The sequence below is a fragment of the Panthera leo genome, chromosome E3 (assembly GCF_018350215.1).
Source record: "Panthera leo isolate Ple1 chromosome E3, P.leo_Ple1_pat1.1, whole genome shotgun sequence".
In the NCBI taxonomy this organism is placed as follows: domain Eukaryota; kingdom Metazoa; phylum Chordata; class Mammalia; order Carnivora; family Felidae; genus Panthera; species Panthera leo.
In genome coordinates, this window is record NC_056694.1 from 23063434 (window position 1) to 23083832 (window position 20399).

At 41.1% G+C, this 20399-nt stretch overlaps 1 protein-coding gene across 9 annotated transcripts in view; it reads left to right on the forward strand.

The window, feature by feature from the left end:
* The window catches only part of USP31 (ubiquitin specific peptidase 31), a 100961-nt gene that overhangs the window by 24442 nt on the left and 56120 nt on the right, over positions 1 to 20399 (forward strand). For 7 of the 9 annotated variants that reach the window (XM_042922920.1, XM_042922923.1, XM_042922927.1 and 4 more), the window contains 11 exons: positions 1820 to 1957; positions 3189 to 3277; positions 3369 to 3461; positions 4024 to 4159; positions 5308 to 5415; positions 6422 to 6566; positions 12953 to 13133; positions 16514 to 16625; positions 17239 to 17333; positions 19048 to 19125; positions 19711 to 19840. In XM_042922920.1, coding sequence (XP_042778854.1) covers positions 1820 to 1957; positions 3189 to 3277; positions 3369 to 3461; positions 4024 to 4159; positions 5308 to 5415; positions 6422 to 6566; positions 12953 to 13133; positions 16514 to 16625; positions 17239 to 17333; positions 19048 to 19125; positions 19711 to 19840 — 1305 coding nt within the window. The remainder of the gene's footprint in view (positions 1 to 1819; positions 1958 to 3188; positions 3278 to 3368; positions 3462 to 4023; positions 4160 to 5307; positions 5416 to 6421; positions 6567 to 12952; positions 13134 to 16513; positions 16626 to 17238; positions 17334 to 19047; positions 19126 to 19710; positions 19841 to 20399) is intronic. The other 2 variants (XM_042922929.1, XM_042922921.1) reach the window with 1 other exon arrangement.

The following is a 20399-nucleotide window of genomic DNA, read 5'->3' on the forward strand; positions in this document are numbered from 1 at the left end:
TCATCATTTTGTTACCATTCACATCTAATTGATCATCAGGGTGTGATGGTTCTTCCTCATTATCAAGTTGTAAGTCTGTCCCTTGTTTTCTTTTCTTTTTTAAAATAGTTTATTTTTAAGTAATCTCCACACCCAGTGTGGGACTCAAACCCACAACCCCTAGATCAAGGGTTGCACTCTCCACCAACTGAGCCAACCAGGCACCGCCCCCCACCCCTCCCATAATCATCTTAATTGGAAAATGCGGTAGACAGTTTCAGTTCTTTGTCCTACTCTATCACTCTTAACGCTGTTGATCACTCTCTCCTTCATAACCCTTTTCTCTTGACTCTTGTGACTATTCTCCTGATTTTCTTGCCATATCTTTGGTGGCCTTCTCTTGGTCTCCTTTGAGGGCCCCCAAATATAGTGTCTTCTGGATTATTCTGTCTTCTGGCTTGATCTCTCATGACTATGTCTGGGCAGTCTCAGCTGTACTCATGATTTCAACTACCCACCCCCCCCCATCTGTTGACTTCCAAATTTTTGTCCTTAGCACACACTCTTCCACCAGGCCCCAGATCTGTAGTTTTCAGTTGTTTACCAGGTACTTCTACTTGGAGGTTCCACAGAACTTTAAATGCAGTCCTCTTCCCCAGACTTCTTTTTTCATTTTATCCTGATGAGGGGTACCATCGGTTGCCCATATTCAGAGAAGACACCTTGGTGACATTAATGCCTCCTTTCTCACTCTCCCCATTCATTAGGTCACAAATCCTATGGAGTCTACTGCCTAAATTCCTAAATCTCTCAAGTCTGCCTTCACATTTCTGTTCTCACTGCCTTAGCTTGGACCCTCATTATTTCTTGCCTCATCAGCTCATTTGTCTTCTAACTGCCCTCCCTTTGTGCGGTTGTGTCCCCTTCTTCCTCCATACTTCCAAATCCCATACTCAGAGCTGAAAGTTGAGTGCTTATTACCTCATACACAAAATATCGTGCATGCATTCTCACTAACCATCACACTAAACCATTATTCTCCCTTTTACTTTGGAAGAGAGTAGATCCAGGCTTCACAAATACAAGTGGTGGGGCAGAAATTTGAACCCAGGTTCTTTGCTCCAGAGCCATGATCTTAATTAACCAGTTCACCGAGAACCTTTCACCAGCCCCCATGCCCCCACCCCCGCTCCTTTCCATATTCTAGTGTTCGGAAGCAAGTCACTACTCAAGGTAGGAGGTTAAGGTCCAACTCCTAGAGGGGGAAGTACTGACATTAATTATTTGGAATTCTATAAAGAAGATTTATCTAGTCCCCTTACTTATGTATTCACTCAGTCATTTATATTTTGTAGATGTGTTTATTTTATCCTTTGGTTTATGATTCAATGCTGTGTTACTTATTTAACCAGTTCTTGTTTTTAAATGTTCAAGTTATTACCATTTTTTTTTTGCTATTATAAAGCCTGACGAATAAATATTTTCTTAGAAGTCTTGGCATGCTGTTTTCATGGTTTCCTTTAGATCTATTTCTCAAAGTAGGATTGTTGGGTAGGTGCATTTAAGTTTTCTGTACATGTTTCTGGGGGTGGGGTTTTTACATTAAGCATCTGTTTTTTTTCAACGTTTTTTTTTTTTTTTTTTTTTTGTTTATTTTTGGGACAGAGAGAGACAGAGCATGAACGGGGGAGGGGCTAAGCATCTGTTTTTATATTGCTGTCTTTCTAGGAAGTACTCTGTAACACCCTTGAGATCTTGCATCCTTCTTTGGGATTATAAATAGTTCATCTTTAAAGCCATGAATTCACGACTATTCATGCTGATTTATTTACCTGTGTAGAGTATTGTGTCAAAGAACGCACTGCAATATCGGGGAAATTCCCAGCATGATGCCCAGGAGTTTCTGCTGTGGCTTTTGGACCGAGTTCATGAGGACCTCAATCATGCTGTGAAGCAGAGCGGCCAGCCTCCTCTGAAGGTGAGGGTGCGCACCCTGCTGGGGCAGCCAGGGAGCAGTGAGCAGGGTAACCTCCACTGAGGAGTTGTTGCAGTTTGCATTTAGTTAATGTAGTGAAATAGACTAAGCTCCAGGTGAGTATAAAATTCAGGGATACTTAGAGGATTTTCCCCACGTTTATTGCTGTGCTGGCAGCATAAGATACGAGAGATGCCGTCTCTAAGGAACTTAGAGTCTAATGAGAGGGGACATAATTGCATGTATGACTAGCTTTAGACTACAGCCAAGTGATTCCAGTTCACTAAGCTGTTTTTAAAGCAGGAATTTGCTTTCTTTTCCAATGACACACGTACCCTTATAGATCACTGAGATGAATACATAGGTGAAAAGGAAATGGGTGGATGTCTTTGCTGTTTCGGTTGGGTTTGGGTATAGAAACTGAACCTCTAGAATAACATTCTTATTAAGACACAGTGATACATTCTCAATTTTTATGATGCAGCCTTAATATGATGGAAAACTGATTTATATACTAGAAATAATTAAGACCAAAGAGTTGCTTTTCTCTTGCCACCTTTAAAGTTTTTGTTAATTCTGCTCTGTGCCTCAAAATTTCAGTCTATGGTTCTGGTAAGGCGTCAAGATATTCTGATTCAGGGTCCTTCTGTGCCTGCACACTCTGTACTAACATATGACCATGTGCTTGTGGCTGGCTCTCCCACCAGATTGAGACATACTCAAGGTCAGGCACTGTGTCTTATTTATCTTTGTGTCCTAATGGCCTTGCAGGGCTCTCTGCACGTGGCAGCAGGTGTTCGGTGACTCTTTGTCAGGTGGATGGACGTGAAAAGGCTAACTAAGTATATGCAGTAGAGGGACTGGGCACCAAAGCGAGTGGTGCAGTCGGCAGGGGCTGTAGCTTGAGGGCACAGTGGTTGGGGTTATTTCCTGCAAGAGGCTGCAGGGAGACCTTGAGAGTTGGAGATTGAAGCACCCTGCAAAAGGACTGCCCAGCTGCTGGGTGGGGCGGAGAGACCGGCACAGGCCCGGTGTGTGGGAGAGCCTGTGGGGAGAGGAGTCCTCGTGACCCCCGTCCTGGCAGCTGCGTTCCAGTGCCTTTAGCACATGCTTTTCACTGGCACCTCTGCACAGCTTGTAAAGGAAGTGAAGGCCATTTGTGACAGTTTCACGTTCACCTTCAATCAAGAGTTGGTACTTCTAATCTGTGAAATTGTACTTTCCCTTTTTTTAGCCACCGTCAGAGACTGATATGATGCCCGAGGGACCATCTTTTCCTGTCTGTAGCACTTTTGTACAAGAACTTTTTCAAGCCCAGTACAGGTATGGGCATATCAAATTGTCTCTTATATGGTCTGCTCAACATAGCTGTAGATGCTCTTACTGTGTGTGTCTTTCATTTTTGTTTTTGAAGATCTTCTTTGACATGTCCTCATTGTCAGAAGCAGAGCAACACTTTTGACCCTTTCCTCTGCATTTCTTTGCCAATTCCTCTACCCCACACAAGGTAAGAAGAACAGATTTAATAAAATTAAGACTGTTCATTCCTGTCCAGCTCCTGTTAGGTATTCTTACCTATTTAGAAAAAAAATGGGATTAGTGATAAATTGAATACAGGCATTGTTAAAACCCTACAGAAATTTATAAATCTCTGTCTGAGTTTACAGGGTGAACAGGTACATGGGGCCAGCAAGTCGTTTCAGTCCCTGTGGTTGTAGTCTGTTCAGTTGCTCATCCGTTGATAGTGTGGGGGAGGAGGAGAGTTGTTGAGTGCCTTCTAGATTTTCTAGAGACTTTCTATTGCACTTTTAATTAGTTGCTTTATTTGAACAGTTTTTCATAATTTCTGGGAATTATGCTGTTGTGAAGAACATACAAAGCACAGGATCAAGCGTTGATATATTTTGTTCAACTGCCTTTTCCAAAGATGTGTTGATTATTGTTTTCTGGTCCTACTGAAGTCCAAATGAGATTTTTCCCTTTCAGTTCTGTGTTTGTTTCTTCATTTTGCTTCTATATTTAAGTTGAAATAAGTGACTAATAAGAAGATCTGACTTTGATCTGTACAGGCCTCTCTATGTTACCGTAGTGTATCAGGGGAAGTGTTCTCACTGCATGAGGATTGGTGTTGCCGTGCCTCTGTCTGGGACTGTCGCCAGGCTTCGGGAAGCAGTGTCTATGGAAACAAAGATCCCTACTGATCAGGTAATAAGTGTGCTAAGGCCGATTACACATGAGTCATAAAAGTGTTGCTTTCTGTTCTCCTGGAATTTTTTAACAATCCTCTGCCAAGCATGGTTAGAGAGAAATGTAAAACCAGTTGTGTGTGTGTGTTGAGGGGAAAAAAAAATTAAGACCCAAAGGAGGAAAATGTACATCAAAACTTTTTGTGCTTCATTTAATCGTAATATATTTTTAGAAGGAAAGTTGTGACCTTACACCAGGACCTTCTTTTAGCTTTGTTTATAAAGTATAATTATGCAGTCTCTCTTAAACCATTCTTAGGGAAGCTTATGCAGGCAATAGGAAGAGCATTGCTGTGGTTGTTGAAGGTCAGAGAGGCTTAGAAAACTTGACTGGTGGTTCTTGAAAACCCCTTTCCATTGTGGTGGCAAGAGTGGATATCTTCTTGCTGGTATAGTACATATAGATGTTCAGTATGGTTCACTTTCTGCTTAAAGCTGGGCCAGTGTCTCGTCCTTTGTTTAGATGAGAGAAAGGAACATTGTGCTCCCTCTGCCTTCTTTTTTTGGGTAAATTTTTGATAAGTAGTTATATTGAAATTGACCCCAGATACTTTGGCCTGTTTGTGACTTGACATTTTTGCATACAGTTTTTACTCAGTTCACTATTACGACTTTATTTGGAAAAACATTTTCTATTTTAGATTTACTAAGAAAGATGATTCTGTGGTAGAATAACTTCTCCCTAGATAGCTTCTGGAAGCTGCTGTGTAATCACTTGATTACTAAAGGTATTTTGTACTTTGGCCTCATGTGGCTTCATTTGGGAAGTTACCACAGTAAAACAAATACAACCAGCAGTGGGGCCCTAATGTAGTAAGTATCTCATATTTTCATAGGCCAAGTACTGGCATGTTGATAAAATGTTCATATTCTTCCTTACTGTGAAGTCCTTGTTAATTCTTTTTTTCCCCTTCAGAATGAGGGGAAAGACAGAATGAGGGAGGGAGGCTTAGATGTGTTTCCAGGGTAAATCTGGTTGTATCTGTAAAGCCTCCAGTGGCATCTGGCTCTTTTTGCATGTGGTTTAAATGGGTGATGTAATTACAAGTTTGTTTTTGACCTTAGCTTGCTGGAGAAAGTAAATTATACTTGTATGTTCACCTGCAGAAAAACAATGTGGTCATTAAAATCATTAGAAGAAAAATGTGCCAGGGATATTTTTCTTGGACTGTTTGTGGAATATGCCACCAGCCTGTTTCACCTCACAGACTTGTGGTATGTTTGCATTAGTAGAGGGGATTTTAGGGGTCCATTTTCCACCCCCTCATTTGAAGGAGGCCCAGAGAAACCATGTGACTTGTTCAAGGTCATAGGGCTGGTTGGTGGCAGGCTGGGACTGGAACCTCTTTAGGCCCCATCCAGTGCTTTTTCGCTAGACGGTGCTACTGAGCGTGTAATGAGCATCTAAATGTTTGCATTGTTTTTTTTCCCCCCATCTTTTGTTTTTTTGTTTCATTGTGAAGTATTCAACCATTTCAGAAGCATAACTTAGAAGTATCTTGTCCTAATAAGTACCTTAGAACTAAGACTTACTAACTTTAATACTGTGTTGTATATTCACTCTTATTTTTTTCTATATATATATTACATTTATTATTTTATAAAAATGGAATTGCTTACACACATTACTCTTTATGTTGTTTCTTATTTACTCAGATCATTCTTTGTAATAGCTTTATAATTACAGTAGGACTATAATACATTTAACTAGTTCCTATTGTTGGACATTTGAGTTGATTTCTTTTTTTTTTTTTCTAATACACAATCCATGGTTATATGGCATTTCTTAACTTGAAATGAAAAAAGTTAACGAGGTAGGAGAAAGTCTCAGAATCAGATGTGGACTGGGTCTTCGCTGCGAGACTTAATGGTCGGGTACTCTGGCAAGTTTCCCACCTGTCTTCAGTGTCTTCCCCTTGTGAAACAGGAGGATTAGTTTTTATAATTTCCTGGGTTTCTTCACGGAAACTTAGAGGAACTCTGGATTCAGTGCCATAGCGTTCTGAAATCAGAGTATATTGTTTGTTACACATTTACAGAAGATACTGTGCTTCTTAGATTTCCTTACTGAAGGCAGATAGTGTGGGCTCTGTGACATGTCTCAGAGCCCTCTCACATCACCACAAATCCTGACAGGCTGCAGAAGTTCATGGTAGAATTGGGAGAGCAATTCGTATTGACTTTCCAGTTGTCCAACTGTTTACATTTTTCCCGTTTTTAGATTGTGTTAACGGAAATGTACTATGATGGGTTCCATCGTTCCTTTTGTGACACAGACGACCTGGAAACAGTCCATGAAAGCGACTGCATTTTTGCCTTTGAGACTCCAGAAATATTTAGGCCTGAAGGAATTCTCAGTCAAAGAGGTAAATGAGCATCTGTTTCCACAGGGGTTTGCAGGTTTCACAACTGTATATACCCTTTTGAGATGTCTATTATGTGATGGCATAATTTTTTTTAACTGTGGTAAAAATACACATAATGCTTGTTTTTAGGATGGCATAAATTTTATGGTAACATGTTTCTCTGGAAGAAGGCAGTTCTCACTATTTCTTATCTAACCTTTCCTCTCCACAATTGGAGGCTCAGAACTGACTAAATCCTCCCTGAAGTGATTCTTAAGTATCTTATGACAGCATTTGGGAAGGTGTATTATGCCATAGCTGCCATCTTTTTTTTTTGTTGTTTTTTTGGCATTTTGTTCCCGGCTCTGATGCTTTCTAAATTCTAACTCTTTGCTGTAAAATGTTTTCTTGATACCTTGCTCTTAAGAAATTTGCATCCATAGGCAGCAAGAGAGTACAGCTTTGACAGTGCCTCCTTTTCCTGTGGTTTCGGCTGTGATTTGGAACTCAGCATGTCTCTCTATAGTGCTTCCAGGATTTGGGGGCTGTTTTGAAAGTTGCTAGGCAACTCGAACTTTGTTCCTGGTCTTTTTCATGGTTCTGGAGCTTCTGTCCTTTTTCTCGACTCCAGTGATTATTAAAGCATGAGAGGCACCTGGGAACTGGTGAGAACTATAGATTCCTACACCCCACCCCGGACCTACTGAATGAGCAGCTCTGGGGGTGGGGCCCAGCAAACTTGTTTTTCACAGGCAATTCTGATGCACACCACGGTTTGAGAACCCATCGCTCCATCCAGTCTCATCAGTATCTCTTCTACTGCCATGATTTTTAGAACTGAACCCCCCTGCTCACCCTCTCTTTCCTTCTGGTTCCATTCCCTGACTTCTGCCTGTCCACTGGAATCTCTGCTTAGAAGTCCTGTTGGTGTCTTAACACTCAGCATTTCTTAGACCCGATCCTCCTGTGCTTCTTCTGTGGAATCATGGCGCCACCACTTTCACCCAAGGTGGATCCAAGCACTTCTTCAAATTTTGACCTGTCTCTCAAAATTCACATAGAACTAAGCAAACACTATGCAGTTTTCCTTCTCATTCTCTTGCCACTGATACAGCTCAGACCAGTGTCAACCGGGCTTTTTCTAGTAACTTCTCTAGTAATACCTTTATCCCTAGGCTTTCTTCTGTTCAATTATTTCTCCATGGTGCCACCAGACTGATTCCGACTTACATTTCTGATCATGTTACATGCTTTTTATTGATTTGCTAGGATTTCCCCTTTGTCTAAGATTACATCTGAACACCTTGGAAGGATGCCTGGCCCCTCATGATGAGTCCTTGCCTCTCTTTCCAGCCTCTCTACTATATTCTGTCTCCTTCCCCATGTACCCTACCCAGGTCACTCTCTTTCTCAAACATGCCGTGTACTTTTATACTTTCCCACTGTTTGCTCTGTTGAGAATTCATTTCTCCAGCTCCTTTCTCAGCTCCTATTTTGTCTCCCCTACACACACCTCCCTGCAACCTACCCATCCTACCCAGTCCTGAGTGACCACTATTCTACTCTCTGTCTCTGTAGATTTCCCTAGTCTAGACTTTCATGTGAAGAGAATCATAATTTGTGGCCTTTTGTGACTTGTTTCTTTTACTTAGCATGTTTCAAGGTTCATCCATGTTGTAGCATTTATCAGTCCTTCAGTCCATTTCGTGGCTAAATATTATATGTATATAAAACATTAAAAAAATTTTTTAATTCCATTATATGTATATAGAACATTAAAAAAAATTTTTTTTATGTTTATCTTTGAGTAAGAGAGACGGCATGAGCAGGGGAGGGGCAGAGAGAGAGAGACAGAAAGAGAGAGAGAGAGACACAGAATCTGAAGCAGGCTCCAGGCTCTAAGCTGTCCGTACAGAGCCTGACGCGGGGCTCAAACTCACAGACCAAGAGATCATGACCTGAGCCGAAGTCAGATGCTCAACCGACTGAGCCACCCAGGTGCCCCCCAACTTTAAAAAAAAAATTTTTTTGTATATAGAATATTTTGTTTTCCATCTGTTGATGGACATTTGGGTTGTTTCCACATTATGAAATAGTGCTGCTGTGACTGTTCACGTACAAGTATTTGTTTGAATACCTGGTTATAGTTCTTTTGGGGGACACACACACATACATCCCCCTAAGAGTGGAAACACTGGGTCGTGGTAATTCTATGCTTAACTTTCCGGGGAATTGTTGGACTGTTTTCTGCAACAGCTGAACCAATATATGAGGGTTACAATTTCTCCACATTCTTGGCAACATTTATTATTTTCCATCTTTTTGATTATAGCCATCCTAGTGGGTGTGAAGTGGTGTGTCGTGATACATGAAGTTGATTATCTTTTCATGTGCTTGTTGGCCATTTGTTTATCGTCTTTAGAGAAATGTCTATTCAAGTTCTTGCCCCATTTTTAAATTGTGCTGTTGTTGGTGTTGTTGTTGTATTGTAAGAGATACATGCTAGATTCTAGACCCTTGTCAGATATGTGACTTGCAAATATTTTCTCCCATTCTATAAATTGTCTTTTCACTCTCTTGATAGTGTCTTTTGATGAACAGAAGTTCTTAGTTTTGATGAGATCTAATTTTTTTCTTCTTTTATTGCTTATGCTTTGGGTGTCATCTCTAAGATTTCATCCTTAAATCCAGGACCATGAAGTTTACTCCTGTGTTTACTTCTAGGAGTTTTTATAGTTTTAGCTTTTACATTTAGGTCTTTGCTCCGTTTGAATTAATTTTTGTGTATGGTTTGAGGTGGGAGTCCAGCTGCATTCTTTTGTAGGTAAACAGCACCAACATTTGTTGGAGAGACCATTCTTTTTTTCTTTTTTTAAGTAGGCTCCATGCCCCACGTGGAGCCAAATGTGGGGCTTGAATTCATGTGACCCTGAGATCAAGACCTGAGTTGAGATCAAGTCTCAACTTGATCTCAAGTTGAGATCAAGCTTTGTTCCAGTCAAAGCTTCTGCTAATCTCTGACACCAGCTTAACGGGCTGAGCCACCAGGTGCCTCAAGAGACCATTCTTTCCACTTTGAATGATCTTGGTGCCATTCTTGAAAGTCCTTATTTTAGTTCTTTTCCTTCACACCTACTTCCACGGGTGCCTCTAGTTTCTGAACCTTTTGGTAATTCTGTATGTTGGGTTGATCAGCTTTCTCCACTGCCAGTTAGGATTCAGTTTTCTCTGGTATACCCACCCATATTTACATTATTAGTTTCTAGGTAGTCTGTTATTCAAGTTTTAATTTTTTTGACCTAGGAGCTTTATTTTCCAGGTGCTTTTTCATGTGTGTGCTTTTGTTCAATTTGTTTTCTACTTTTAATTGCATTACAGTAAAAAAATACTCAGTCATCACCTTTTCCTGAAACCCTTACCTTACCTCCTCCACATCAGGCTGCTGACTTACTCCTCTTCCTTGTTCCGGTGAAAGCTTCTGCTAATCTCTGACACCAGCATGTTGCGTGGAAATGATCTTTTTTTCTCCTCTGCCTGCACCATGCTGTGAAATTCTCTGCACTTGGGGCTATGCTTTGTTTTATCTTTCTGTACCCAGCAGTTTTTTTTTTTTTTCAACGTTTTTTTTTTTTTTTTTTTTTTTTTATTTATTTTTGGGACAGAGAGAGACAGAGCATGAACAGGGGAGGGGCAGAGAGAGAGGGAGACACAGAATCGGAAACAGGCTCCAGGCTCCGAGCCATCAGCCCAGAGCCTGACGCGGGGCTCGAACTCACAGACCGCGAGATCGTGACCTGGCTGAAGTCGGACGCTTAACCGACTGCGCCACCCAGGCGCCCCTGTACCCAGCAGTTTAGTATAGTTCCTAATGCAGAGCAAGAGCCCAGTTAATGTTCAACTGAAAATTTCCTCAAATCCCCTTTCACACCCCAGTTGTTAATGGTTAATACTAAATTTCGTTTTTAAGTGAATTTGATGAGGTCCAAGGTGATTGTGTTCTAACCAGAGAGTGGCTCTGTTGGAACACTGTACTTTACTAAGTATGTGTTAGCCTTTGCTCTAATCTTTATAAATAAGTTATTTGAGGCCTATGAGGCTACTTGCTGCCTTCCCCGTTTTACAAATGAGGGAAGACTTGGGGAGTTGAATAACTGCCCCAGTCACGCAGCTGGTAGTAACTGGGCCTGCTCTTTGAACACAGAGCTTGATTTCTGTGCAGTTGAGTGGTACCCCCTCATCTCATTAGGGACCCTTATCACTTGAGAACAGGTCTCCCCAGCCTTCTTTCTGCCAAGGAGCTGGGCAGTGAGGCCGTTTATTGTCTCAAATTCAGACTTCTCTTATTTTTATTTTATCATACCAAAGTTTGAAATGGCTATGGAGTGAAACCTGTTTTTCCTCTTGTGATTTCTTTTTGGTATTTAAGGTTAAAAAGTTTTCTTCCCTTTAATAGCTTAATGAAGATTCCATTTTTCCTTATTTCTAGCTTCTGTATACTTTTTTTTTTTTTAACTCTAATTCATCTGGAATTTATTTTGGTATTAACCATATACTTGTTATTTTAAATTGCTGTAATGCTGATGTCCCTTAATAGGTTTGGCAAGTCCTGTATTGCTGGATGTTTAGGTTATTGCCAGAATTCTGCTATGAATTCTTTTTTATAAGCCACTTTTTATTCTCCTTTTGCTGTTGTTCTCATTTATGCATGTGGTGGTGGTGGTGAAGGGCTTTCTTCTATTTGCAAGTTGGGGTATAATTTCCTTAGGCTATACTTCCAAAAGATTAAAGAAGTGAACAATTATTTTAATTTAATTTTATTATTATTTTTGTTGAGGTGTAGTTGACATATAACATGTTAGTTTCAGGGGTACAGCATAATGATTCGGTGTTTGTATATACTGCAAAATGATCATCACAGGAAATCTAGTTAACATCCATCACCATGGAGTTACAAAAATTTTTTTATTATGATGAGGGCTTTTAAGGTCTACTCTCAGCAACTTTGAAATATACAATACAGTATTATTAACTATACTCCCCATAATGTACATTACATCCCATTACTTATTTATTTTATAACTTGAGGTTTGTACCTTTTGACCCTTTTCACCGATTTTGCCTGACCATTCCCACTCTCCTCTACGACCACCAGTCTCTTCTGTGTATCTCTGCCTTCGTTTTGTTGTCGTTGTCTTAAATTCCACATATAAGTGAGATCATGCAGTATTTGTCTTTCTCTGACTTCTTTCACTTAGCATAATGCCTTCAAGGTCCATCCATGTTGCTGCAAATGGCAAGATGTCCTTTTTTTTTTTTCTTGTTTATTTATTTTGAGAGAGAGTGTACGTGCACGAGTTGGGGAAGGGGGCAGAGAGGGAGGGACAGAGAATCCCAGGCAGGCTCTGTGCTATCAGTACAGAGCCCAACATGGGGCTTGATGCCACAACTGTGAGATCATGACCTGAGCTAAAAAGAGTTGGAACCTTGACTGACTGAGCTACCCCAAGGTTTTATTCTTTTTAATGGTTGAGTAGTATTCCATTGAAATGAATGGTTATTTGATCAAGCACTTTCAAATTTCTACTAAGTGCAGGGCGTTGTACTAGGTACTGAATTGCTGAGTAGCTAAGATTGACAGATAGCGCTGCTTTTAGGCATTTCTAAAGACCTGATTCCTAGCAACCTGTATTATGCCTATCGATCATATATTTTTGTTCACTTAAATGTAGGTCCATCCAGGGTGGTTGATTGCATTAAAGTTGACATGTCCTATAATGGCTGTGAGTCTAGTTAAGTGCGGTTTATACTTTGTTTTTTATAAGTCTGTCTTGTTAATCAGGGAGAAGAAACTGCTATTAAAATATTGAAGATCATTCCACGTTTACTAGTCTTAATTTTTTATTTTTTAAAAATTTATTTGGTTCCTGGTTGCATGCTCTCCCCTTAAATTTGCCCTGGTGGATCATCTCTGCAAACTTGCTCTCAAAATCTCATGATTGTGAGATTGAGTCCCTCCCATATCAGGCTCTATGATGACAGTGCGGAGCCTGCTTGGGATTCTGTCTCTGCCTGTTTCCTGTGCTTGTGCGCATGCATGCACGCTCTCCCTCAAAATAAATAAATAATAAAAAATACAACTGTATCCAGTATTCACTGAAGTGAAGAATTTTAAATTTCACTTTTTAAGATATATAAAGCTAGTTTAAAGGAAATGATAGATGCTTAAGAAATTATTTTAATGGCTGGTTATCTCATAATCATTATCATCATAATCATTCTTTTTTCGTTTGTAGTTTAAATTACATAATGACAGCTTCTTAATTTCTCTGCTGGGTAAATTTCTTTGTAATGAATGAATGAAAGAATTTTGAAAAGATAGAATAAGTTGTTTTTAATTTTTTTTCCAGGAATACACTTAAACAACAATCTAAACCACTTGAAATTTGGCTTGGATCATCATCGACTGTCTTCTTGTACACAGGCAGCAGCAAAGCAAGGGAAAACAGACTTGCCCCCGACAAGACCAGGAGGCGACAAGATTGTTCTTTTAGTGTGTAACCGAGCTTGCACTGGGCAGCAAGGGAAAAGGTAAAAACTGACCCACCAGTAAGTGCTGAAACTTTAAAAGTCTAATGTTTTCAAACAATTTAAAATGCTTTAAAAAGTAGGGATGACAGGCACCAAGGTAGCTCAGTTGGTCAAGCATCCCAGTCTTGATTTCAGCTCAGGTCCTGATCTCACGGTTCCTGGGTTTGAGCCCCACATCGAACCCTGCACTGATAGCACAGAGCCTACTTGGGATTCTCTTCCTCCGTCCCTCTCTCTGCCCCTCCCCCACTCACACTTGCTGTCTCTCACAATAAACAATTTAAAAAAAACCAAACAAAACAAAACTATGAGGGGCACCTGGGTGGCTCAGTTGGTTAAGCATACAACTTTGGCTCAGGTCATGATCTCACAGTTTGTGAGCCCTGCATCAGGCTCTGCACGATAGCATGAAGCTTACTTGGGATTCCCTCTCTCTGCCCCTCTCCTGCTTGCACACGCTCGCTCTCTCTCTCTCTGTCTCTCTCTCTCTCTCTCTCTGTCTCAAAAATAAACATTTAAAAAATTTTAAAAAATAAAAAATCTTTAATTTTTGAATCTGATATTTATAAAGAATGTAAGTTGACCTGATTTGAGGGTTTGGGGAGGGGGGGAGAATATAAAATAAGGATGGTAGAGTCTGAATTGGAAAGGCTCTTCGAGCTCATCTAATTGTTAATGTCTCATTTCATGTGTTTATTTTCGGCCCAGGTGCCTCGTGGATCCTATAGACCTGTATCCAGCTACTTTCTTAACAGCTTTTTTTTTTTTAATTCTTTAATTCTTAGCATATCAACTTGGACGGTACATGTACCTCAGTGTTAGGTTCCAAACTGTACGGATTCTCTTACCCTGTAAATATGGTCCTCCAGCATTTCCTGTCTCAGCGAATGGCACCACTATTCATTCAGCTGCTTAAGTCAGAAATTTGGGAGTCACAAATCTCTCTCAAATCTGTTCCTGATAAGAATTTATGGGAGGTTTAGACTATCTTTTTTTTTTTTTACTTTATTTTTTATTTTTTAAAATTTACATCCAAATTAGTATATAGTGAAGCGTTGATTTCAGTAGATTCCTTAATGCCCCTTACCCATTTAGCCCATCCCCCCTCCCACAATCCCTCCAGCAACCCTCAGTTTGTTCTCCATATTTATGAGTCTCTTTTGTCCCCCTCCCTATTTTTATATTACTTTTGTTTCCCTCCCCTTATGTTTATCTGTTTTGTCTCTTGAAGTCCTTATATGACTATCTTTTAAAGCAGCTTTGTCACAGTAGTAATGTAACCTGAGTAACAACAAGATATGGATAAGTTTCAGGGACAAAGGACTTTGTTTCTGCTGTTTGTCAGGGTAGCATTGCATTAGCCTTTTAAAATGTTGCTTTGCAGTAATTTCCTTATTTAATGATGGTTCAATAACATAAGTGCGAAATATGTTGATTTGTATATATATGATATTGGTTGACAAATGCTGTGGTGTTTACAGTGTGTCGGGCACTGTTCCGACCCTGGGGATAGAGCAGTGAACGAGATAGACCGTGTTCTTGTGGAGCTTCTGTCCCAGTGAGGACAGACCGACTGCGAACAAGTAAACACACTTAACTTCAGACAGTCATCAGCACCTCGAAGATATGAAAGCAGGCTGGAGTGAGAGAGTGTGCCGGTGGGGAGGTGGCAAGACTCGCTGGAGAGGGGGACAGGGAGGTCCACCCCGGGATGCAGCACGGAGCAGAGTCCTCCGAGTGAGGAGACAGTGTGAGCCTCCGGGGAGAAGGATCCGTGATGAGGGAACATGAGTACAAAGACCCTGAGACCGAGAGGAGCGTGGCATGTTTACGGGGCAGAAAGAAAGGCAGCTCAGCCTGTTGATATAAAATAAAGAACTTGTGGAGTCCCTTGCGTAATACTATCCCCTTACAAGTGAGGACATGATCATGTGAAAACCAGGAGTGGCTGATTTACATGTGCTTGTAATTTATCTCCCATCATGGTGCTGGTTGTGGAGTACTGCTGTGTGTAGGCTGAGGTCATAGGAACAGCTTTCCTTTTTTGTTTGTTTATTTATTTTGAGAGAGACAGGGGAGGGGAGAAGAGAGAGAAGGGGGAGAGAGAGAGAGAGAGAGAGAGAGAGAGAGAGAGAGAGAGAATTCCAAGCAGGCTCTGCACAGTGAGCCCTGAGCCCAGTGTGAGGCTCAAACCCATGAACAGTGAGATCATGACCTGAGCTGAAATCAAGAGTCAGACACTCAACCGGCTGAGCCATCCAGGTGCTCCAGGAGCAGCTTTCTTGATGTGAGTGCCTCGGCTTCAGCCTGAGTCAAGGTTTATCTCTTTGTTCATTTGTTCATTAAACACTTATGGATTCTTAGGGGTTGGCTGTTTGGGTGACTATGATAAATAAATCACAGTTCCTGCCTTGGTTTACTGGTGGGAGTTAGGGAGACGGACCTTATCTTTCGCACGGTGTAGTGAGTGCAGTGGCCCAGATAGCACAGGGAGCCGATCAACAGGGTGCTTCCTGGGGAAGAATCCCTCCCCTGGGTCTTGATGTGGGGGACTAGGGAGTGGCTTAGGGAAGAGGTGGGAGGGTTGTTCAAGCTGAAGGAGATGGCTGCACAGAGACCTAGCTGGGTGAGTAGCATACATGTAGGGCACAATGAGTAGGTATGAGTGGCCAGGTGTGAGTGAGAGTGAGGCTGGGCCAGTGGTCCTGCCCTGGCTGCGTGTTAGAACCATCTGGGGCTTCCTCAGCAAAGCTCAGTGCTTGAGCTACATACCAGAGTGATTACAGTGCAGTCTCAGGGGACTGCTGGGCATCATTGTTGTTTCCAAGCTCCCTTGGTGATCTGAGTACCGCCAGAGCCTTACATGGTACATGTACATGGTACTGTCTCTGATCCTCTGACTCCTGAGAGCCCAGCATGGGCAGGGGCTACCTGGCTTCGCCCCTAGGCTGGGAGCTGACTTTCAGTGTCACTTGCTTGTTAGACTACCAGGGTACAGCCACCTGCCCGCTAGACCTTCCAGCCATCTATTCCTCCAGCACCTGACCCCTTTTTGTGGACCCATGCCGTTTGTCGGAGCGTGTCCACTCCCGCTCTCTTTCCTTACCATATTCGTTGATCCTGGCCTCTTGTGACCTAATATCCCTTAGAAGCCATTTTGGCACATGAGGTATTAAATTTCATTTAGAAATCTAAGCTTCTTTTCGGACTTTTTCATCCACTTCTGGGAGTAACTGTTGCATTTCCTGTTTGTTTTATTTTGAGAACCGTCCTAAACCCAATTAGATAGTTGTTCCATTTTAAGAGATCATGAATAAAGAATTACAGTATTAAAAGAATTGCCATACTTTTAAAGCGATTGCAATATTTATGTGTGTTAGATTTGGACTACCTTTTGTGCTGCACTTGGAGAAGACAATAGCATGGGACCTTCTGCAGAAGGAAATCTTGGAGAAGATGAAGTATTTCCTGAGGCCCACGGTTTGCATTCAGGTGGGTCGGCATCTGGATGCTCCAGCACAGAATGCGTGTGTACCCAACGATGAAACAGTCCCTGCAGAGAAGTTTGAGTTTTGGACCTCTGCACTTAGGGAAGACCAGACATGGCGCTGGGATGCCAAGGAGCTGTGTGCAAAGCTGTTTAGTAAAATCAGCTGTGTTCAGATTTTCAAGACTAAGGACTTAGCCCCTCATTTTCTGGCCACTGCAAGAATTTCCTTGAACTGCTGGGTATTTCTTTATAATATATATTTATCTAATAAAGATTAGCACACGATCAGCTTGGAGACATTTTGTAGAACAGCTATCTGTGTACTTTCAAAATTACGACTACTATATTAAGGTATCCATGGGAGACTTACATGAAGTTAACGTTCAGCCTAAAGCAGCATGTTACTTGTCCTGCATAACATATTTGATATGTAAACTGCATTTAGGTAAATCATATTTAAAGTGTGTAAGAGTGGCTCAACAACCTAAAGAATATCAGAGAGAAGCATTTTGCCAAACCATTTGCTGTCTCTCTAATCTGTTTTGGAAATGCTACTGTGACGCACATGCCTTTGAAGAGAAATTCAGTCAAATCCTCCTTTACTGTTTGATGCAGGTGTGTCCATTCAGTTTGCGTGTCGTCAGTGTTGTGGGGATAACATACTTGCTGCCCCAGGAGGAGAAACCCCTGTGCCACCCAACGGTAGAAAGGTAAAAATAAGTCAATAAATCGTCTTCTACAATTTTATTTATGCTCATGTATAATTTCTAGTGACGGCTGGTACAGTTTCCACCTATGTATGTAGGCTCTTCAGGCTCGTTTAGAAATTAAGTATACTTTTTACTTTTCATTCATATTTGAGTATGATATGTTTTATGGTCTTTTTCGAAATCAGAAAAACCTGGAGTCCTCCTGTCAGGAAAGCAAATTAATGTATGTCCCAGGACTACAGATATAATTACACTTTCATACTCAGCCGAGATGGAAGTTTTCCAAAGTAGAATTCTCATCATGCCGCTTTCCTCCTGGAAATTTTTTTTCTTAATGTTTATTTATTTTGAGAAAGAGAGAGAGAGACAGAGACAGAGCATGAGTGGGGTAGGGGCAGAGAGAGAGGGAGACACAGAATCTGAAGCAGGCTCCAGGCTCTGAGCTGTCAGCACAGAGCCCCCGATGTGGGGCTCGAACCCCTGAACCGTGAGATCATGACCTGAGCTGAAGTTGGATGCTTAACCAACTGCGCCACCCGGGTGCCCCTCCTCCTGGAAATCTTAAATGGCAACCTGTGACCTAAAAGATGAAGCCCATCTTCCACAGTGTATGAAGCTCTACAGTTTGAACCCTGCTCACACCCCGTTTGTCAGGCTCTTCCCCTCATCTTAAATCTTCAGCAGTATCCCAGCATGAGGATTGTTGGAACACGTGGCATGACTCGTGTGTGCCTTTGCATGTGTGGTGTCCTCTGTGGATCATTCCATTCCCTTGAACCTTCACACTGTTCCTCCTCTCCCTCAGTAGACCTAGTCGCTTCCCTCTGCTACCTCCCTGCTCTTCTATATGCTTCCAACACCCTACTGCATTAATAAAGAATACACATACGTGTATAAATACATATATATACACACATATATATATATATACACACACACATATATATATATGCAATATATATAGTTGCATAAATACAAAAACTCACATTATCTTTATTATGATTTTTCAGCAAATATTGTGGTGTTTGCACTTTAAGATTCCAAAAAAAGTATACAACGTAGTTGTGTTTGAAAGCAGTTTATGTTTGGTTTTAGAGACAAGAGTTAAGAGATTAGATACTGATCCAGAATACTGCAAAGCGTAACAAATATTAGATGGGTAATTAATACTGACTACTATTGCTGAAAGAGTTTCTCAGGAGATGGTGACAAGAAAGGCCACCTGAGGGGAGTGCTTTATAAAAGACAGGGATGGAACTTGAAGGGTACCTTGCAGGAAGGGCACAGTTTGGACTGGCATGGGGCACAGTCCAAGGGCCCAGGCATGGGTTATGGGGGAGAAGAGATGTAGGAGCAAGACTTTGTTCCCAGAGGGACTACTATCTGGTCTCTGTTTGGGTTGGTGAGAAATGAGACAAAAAGTTGGAAAGGTCATGAAGAACATCTGAGAGTGATTGTAGACAGCCTACATAATGTGAGACTAATTTCTTCTAGTCTCCTTCTGTACTGGACATTTTAATTTAAGGATTTTTCAGTCCAGTTGTAACCTAGTTATTCTAAATAGGAAGTCATAATTGTCTTGCTAGAAACTCTGATGAGGAACAGTGTTGAACATTTTCAGCAATCACATTATATCAAATTTCAGATAGGATATAATCATAAGTAAAATAATTTATTAAGAGCATAATATGTGACTTCCTTCTCCATCCTCTAGGGCATTAAAATCTTGTGGACCAGGTGGCACTGCTCATGTGAAGTTAGTGGTAGAATGGGACAAGGAAACAAAAGATTTGTGAGTATTGTTTTATTTAGTGTTTATAGAATCATCGTTTTAATTACCATTTTTAATAGCATCCCTTTGATCCCTCAGATTAGCTGAGACAAATCTCTCTTTTTAGCTAAGTATCCAAGTGGCTTGCTAAGCCTTTAATCAGTTATTTCTTTCCTATACATTTTGTTGTCTGGATCTCAAAAACCTCAGAACATTTGCTGCTGATGAGACCGAGCTGTTTATTCATTACTGTTCAGGGCCAATGATTTTGATTTTTATTATAAGCCCATTAACTCTAGTAAATTATGCCAAATGCATGCCTGTAGATACAAAGGACAAGAATATATATTAATGGTTCATGACCAATCCCATGAAAACCAACTCCCAAGTTATTTTCAAGAAATAACTTTATAGATACAGAGCTTTTCAAGACTATTTTGGAACATAGAAAAGTTGGATGACCAATTGATAACCTGTTTGCTTTTGTTACACATTGGTTCTTTTTGGTTATGAATTTATAGTCACATTGTGAAGCTGCAATTTGGGGGTCAGTTTTGCAAGACATTCTCTGATAAATGCTTCCCTCCCCCCCCCCCCCAATTGCAGCTTGTTTGTAAATACTGAAGATGAGTATATTCCTGATGCAGAAAGTGTCCGTCTGCAGAGGGAGCGTCATCATCAGCCCCAGACTTGCACTTTATCCCAGTGTTTCCAGCTCTACACCAAAGAGGAGCGGGTAAGAGCCTGGCAGCACTTCTGGGGTGGTGAGGGTGCTAGGGAGGGCGATGTGGCAGGATGACACCGGAGAGCAAAGTATGCCCCAGAAAAGTCCCCAGGCGTTTTTCACTCACATAATGGGTGTCTTAGTGCTATTCCTTTTAGGACTTTAACAAAAGTAGTTTAGATTACTAGAAAACCTTGATTGATTGAAATGCTCTAGAAGTGAACCTTTGTAGTTAATTTTTTTTCTTTTTTAACAGTAATATATGTATTATTTTTTTGTTTTGATTTAGAGATTTTAAACCTTGTTTTTAAATGTTTGTTTAATTTTGAGAGAGAGAGAGAGAGCGTGCACGTGCACATGTGCGCAAATGGGGGAGGAGCAGAGAGAGAGGGAGACACAGAATCTGAAGCAAGCCCCAGGCTCTGAGCTGTCAGCACAGAGCCTGATGTGGGGCTGGAACTCGTGAACTGCGAGATCATGACCTGAGCTGAAGTCTGACACTTAACTGACTGAGCCACCCAGGCACCCCTTGATTTATGGATTTTAAGTCATTTCCCCTAGTAACAAAAAT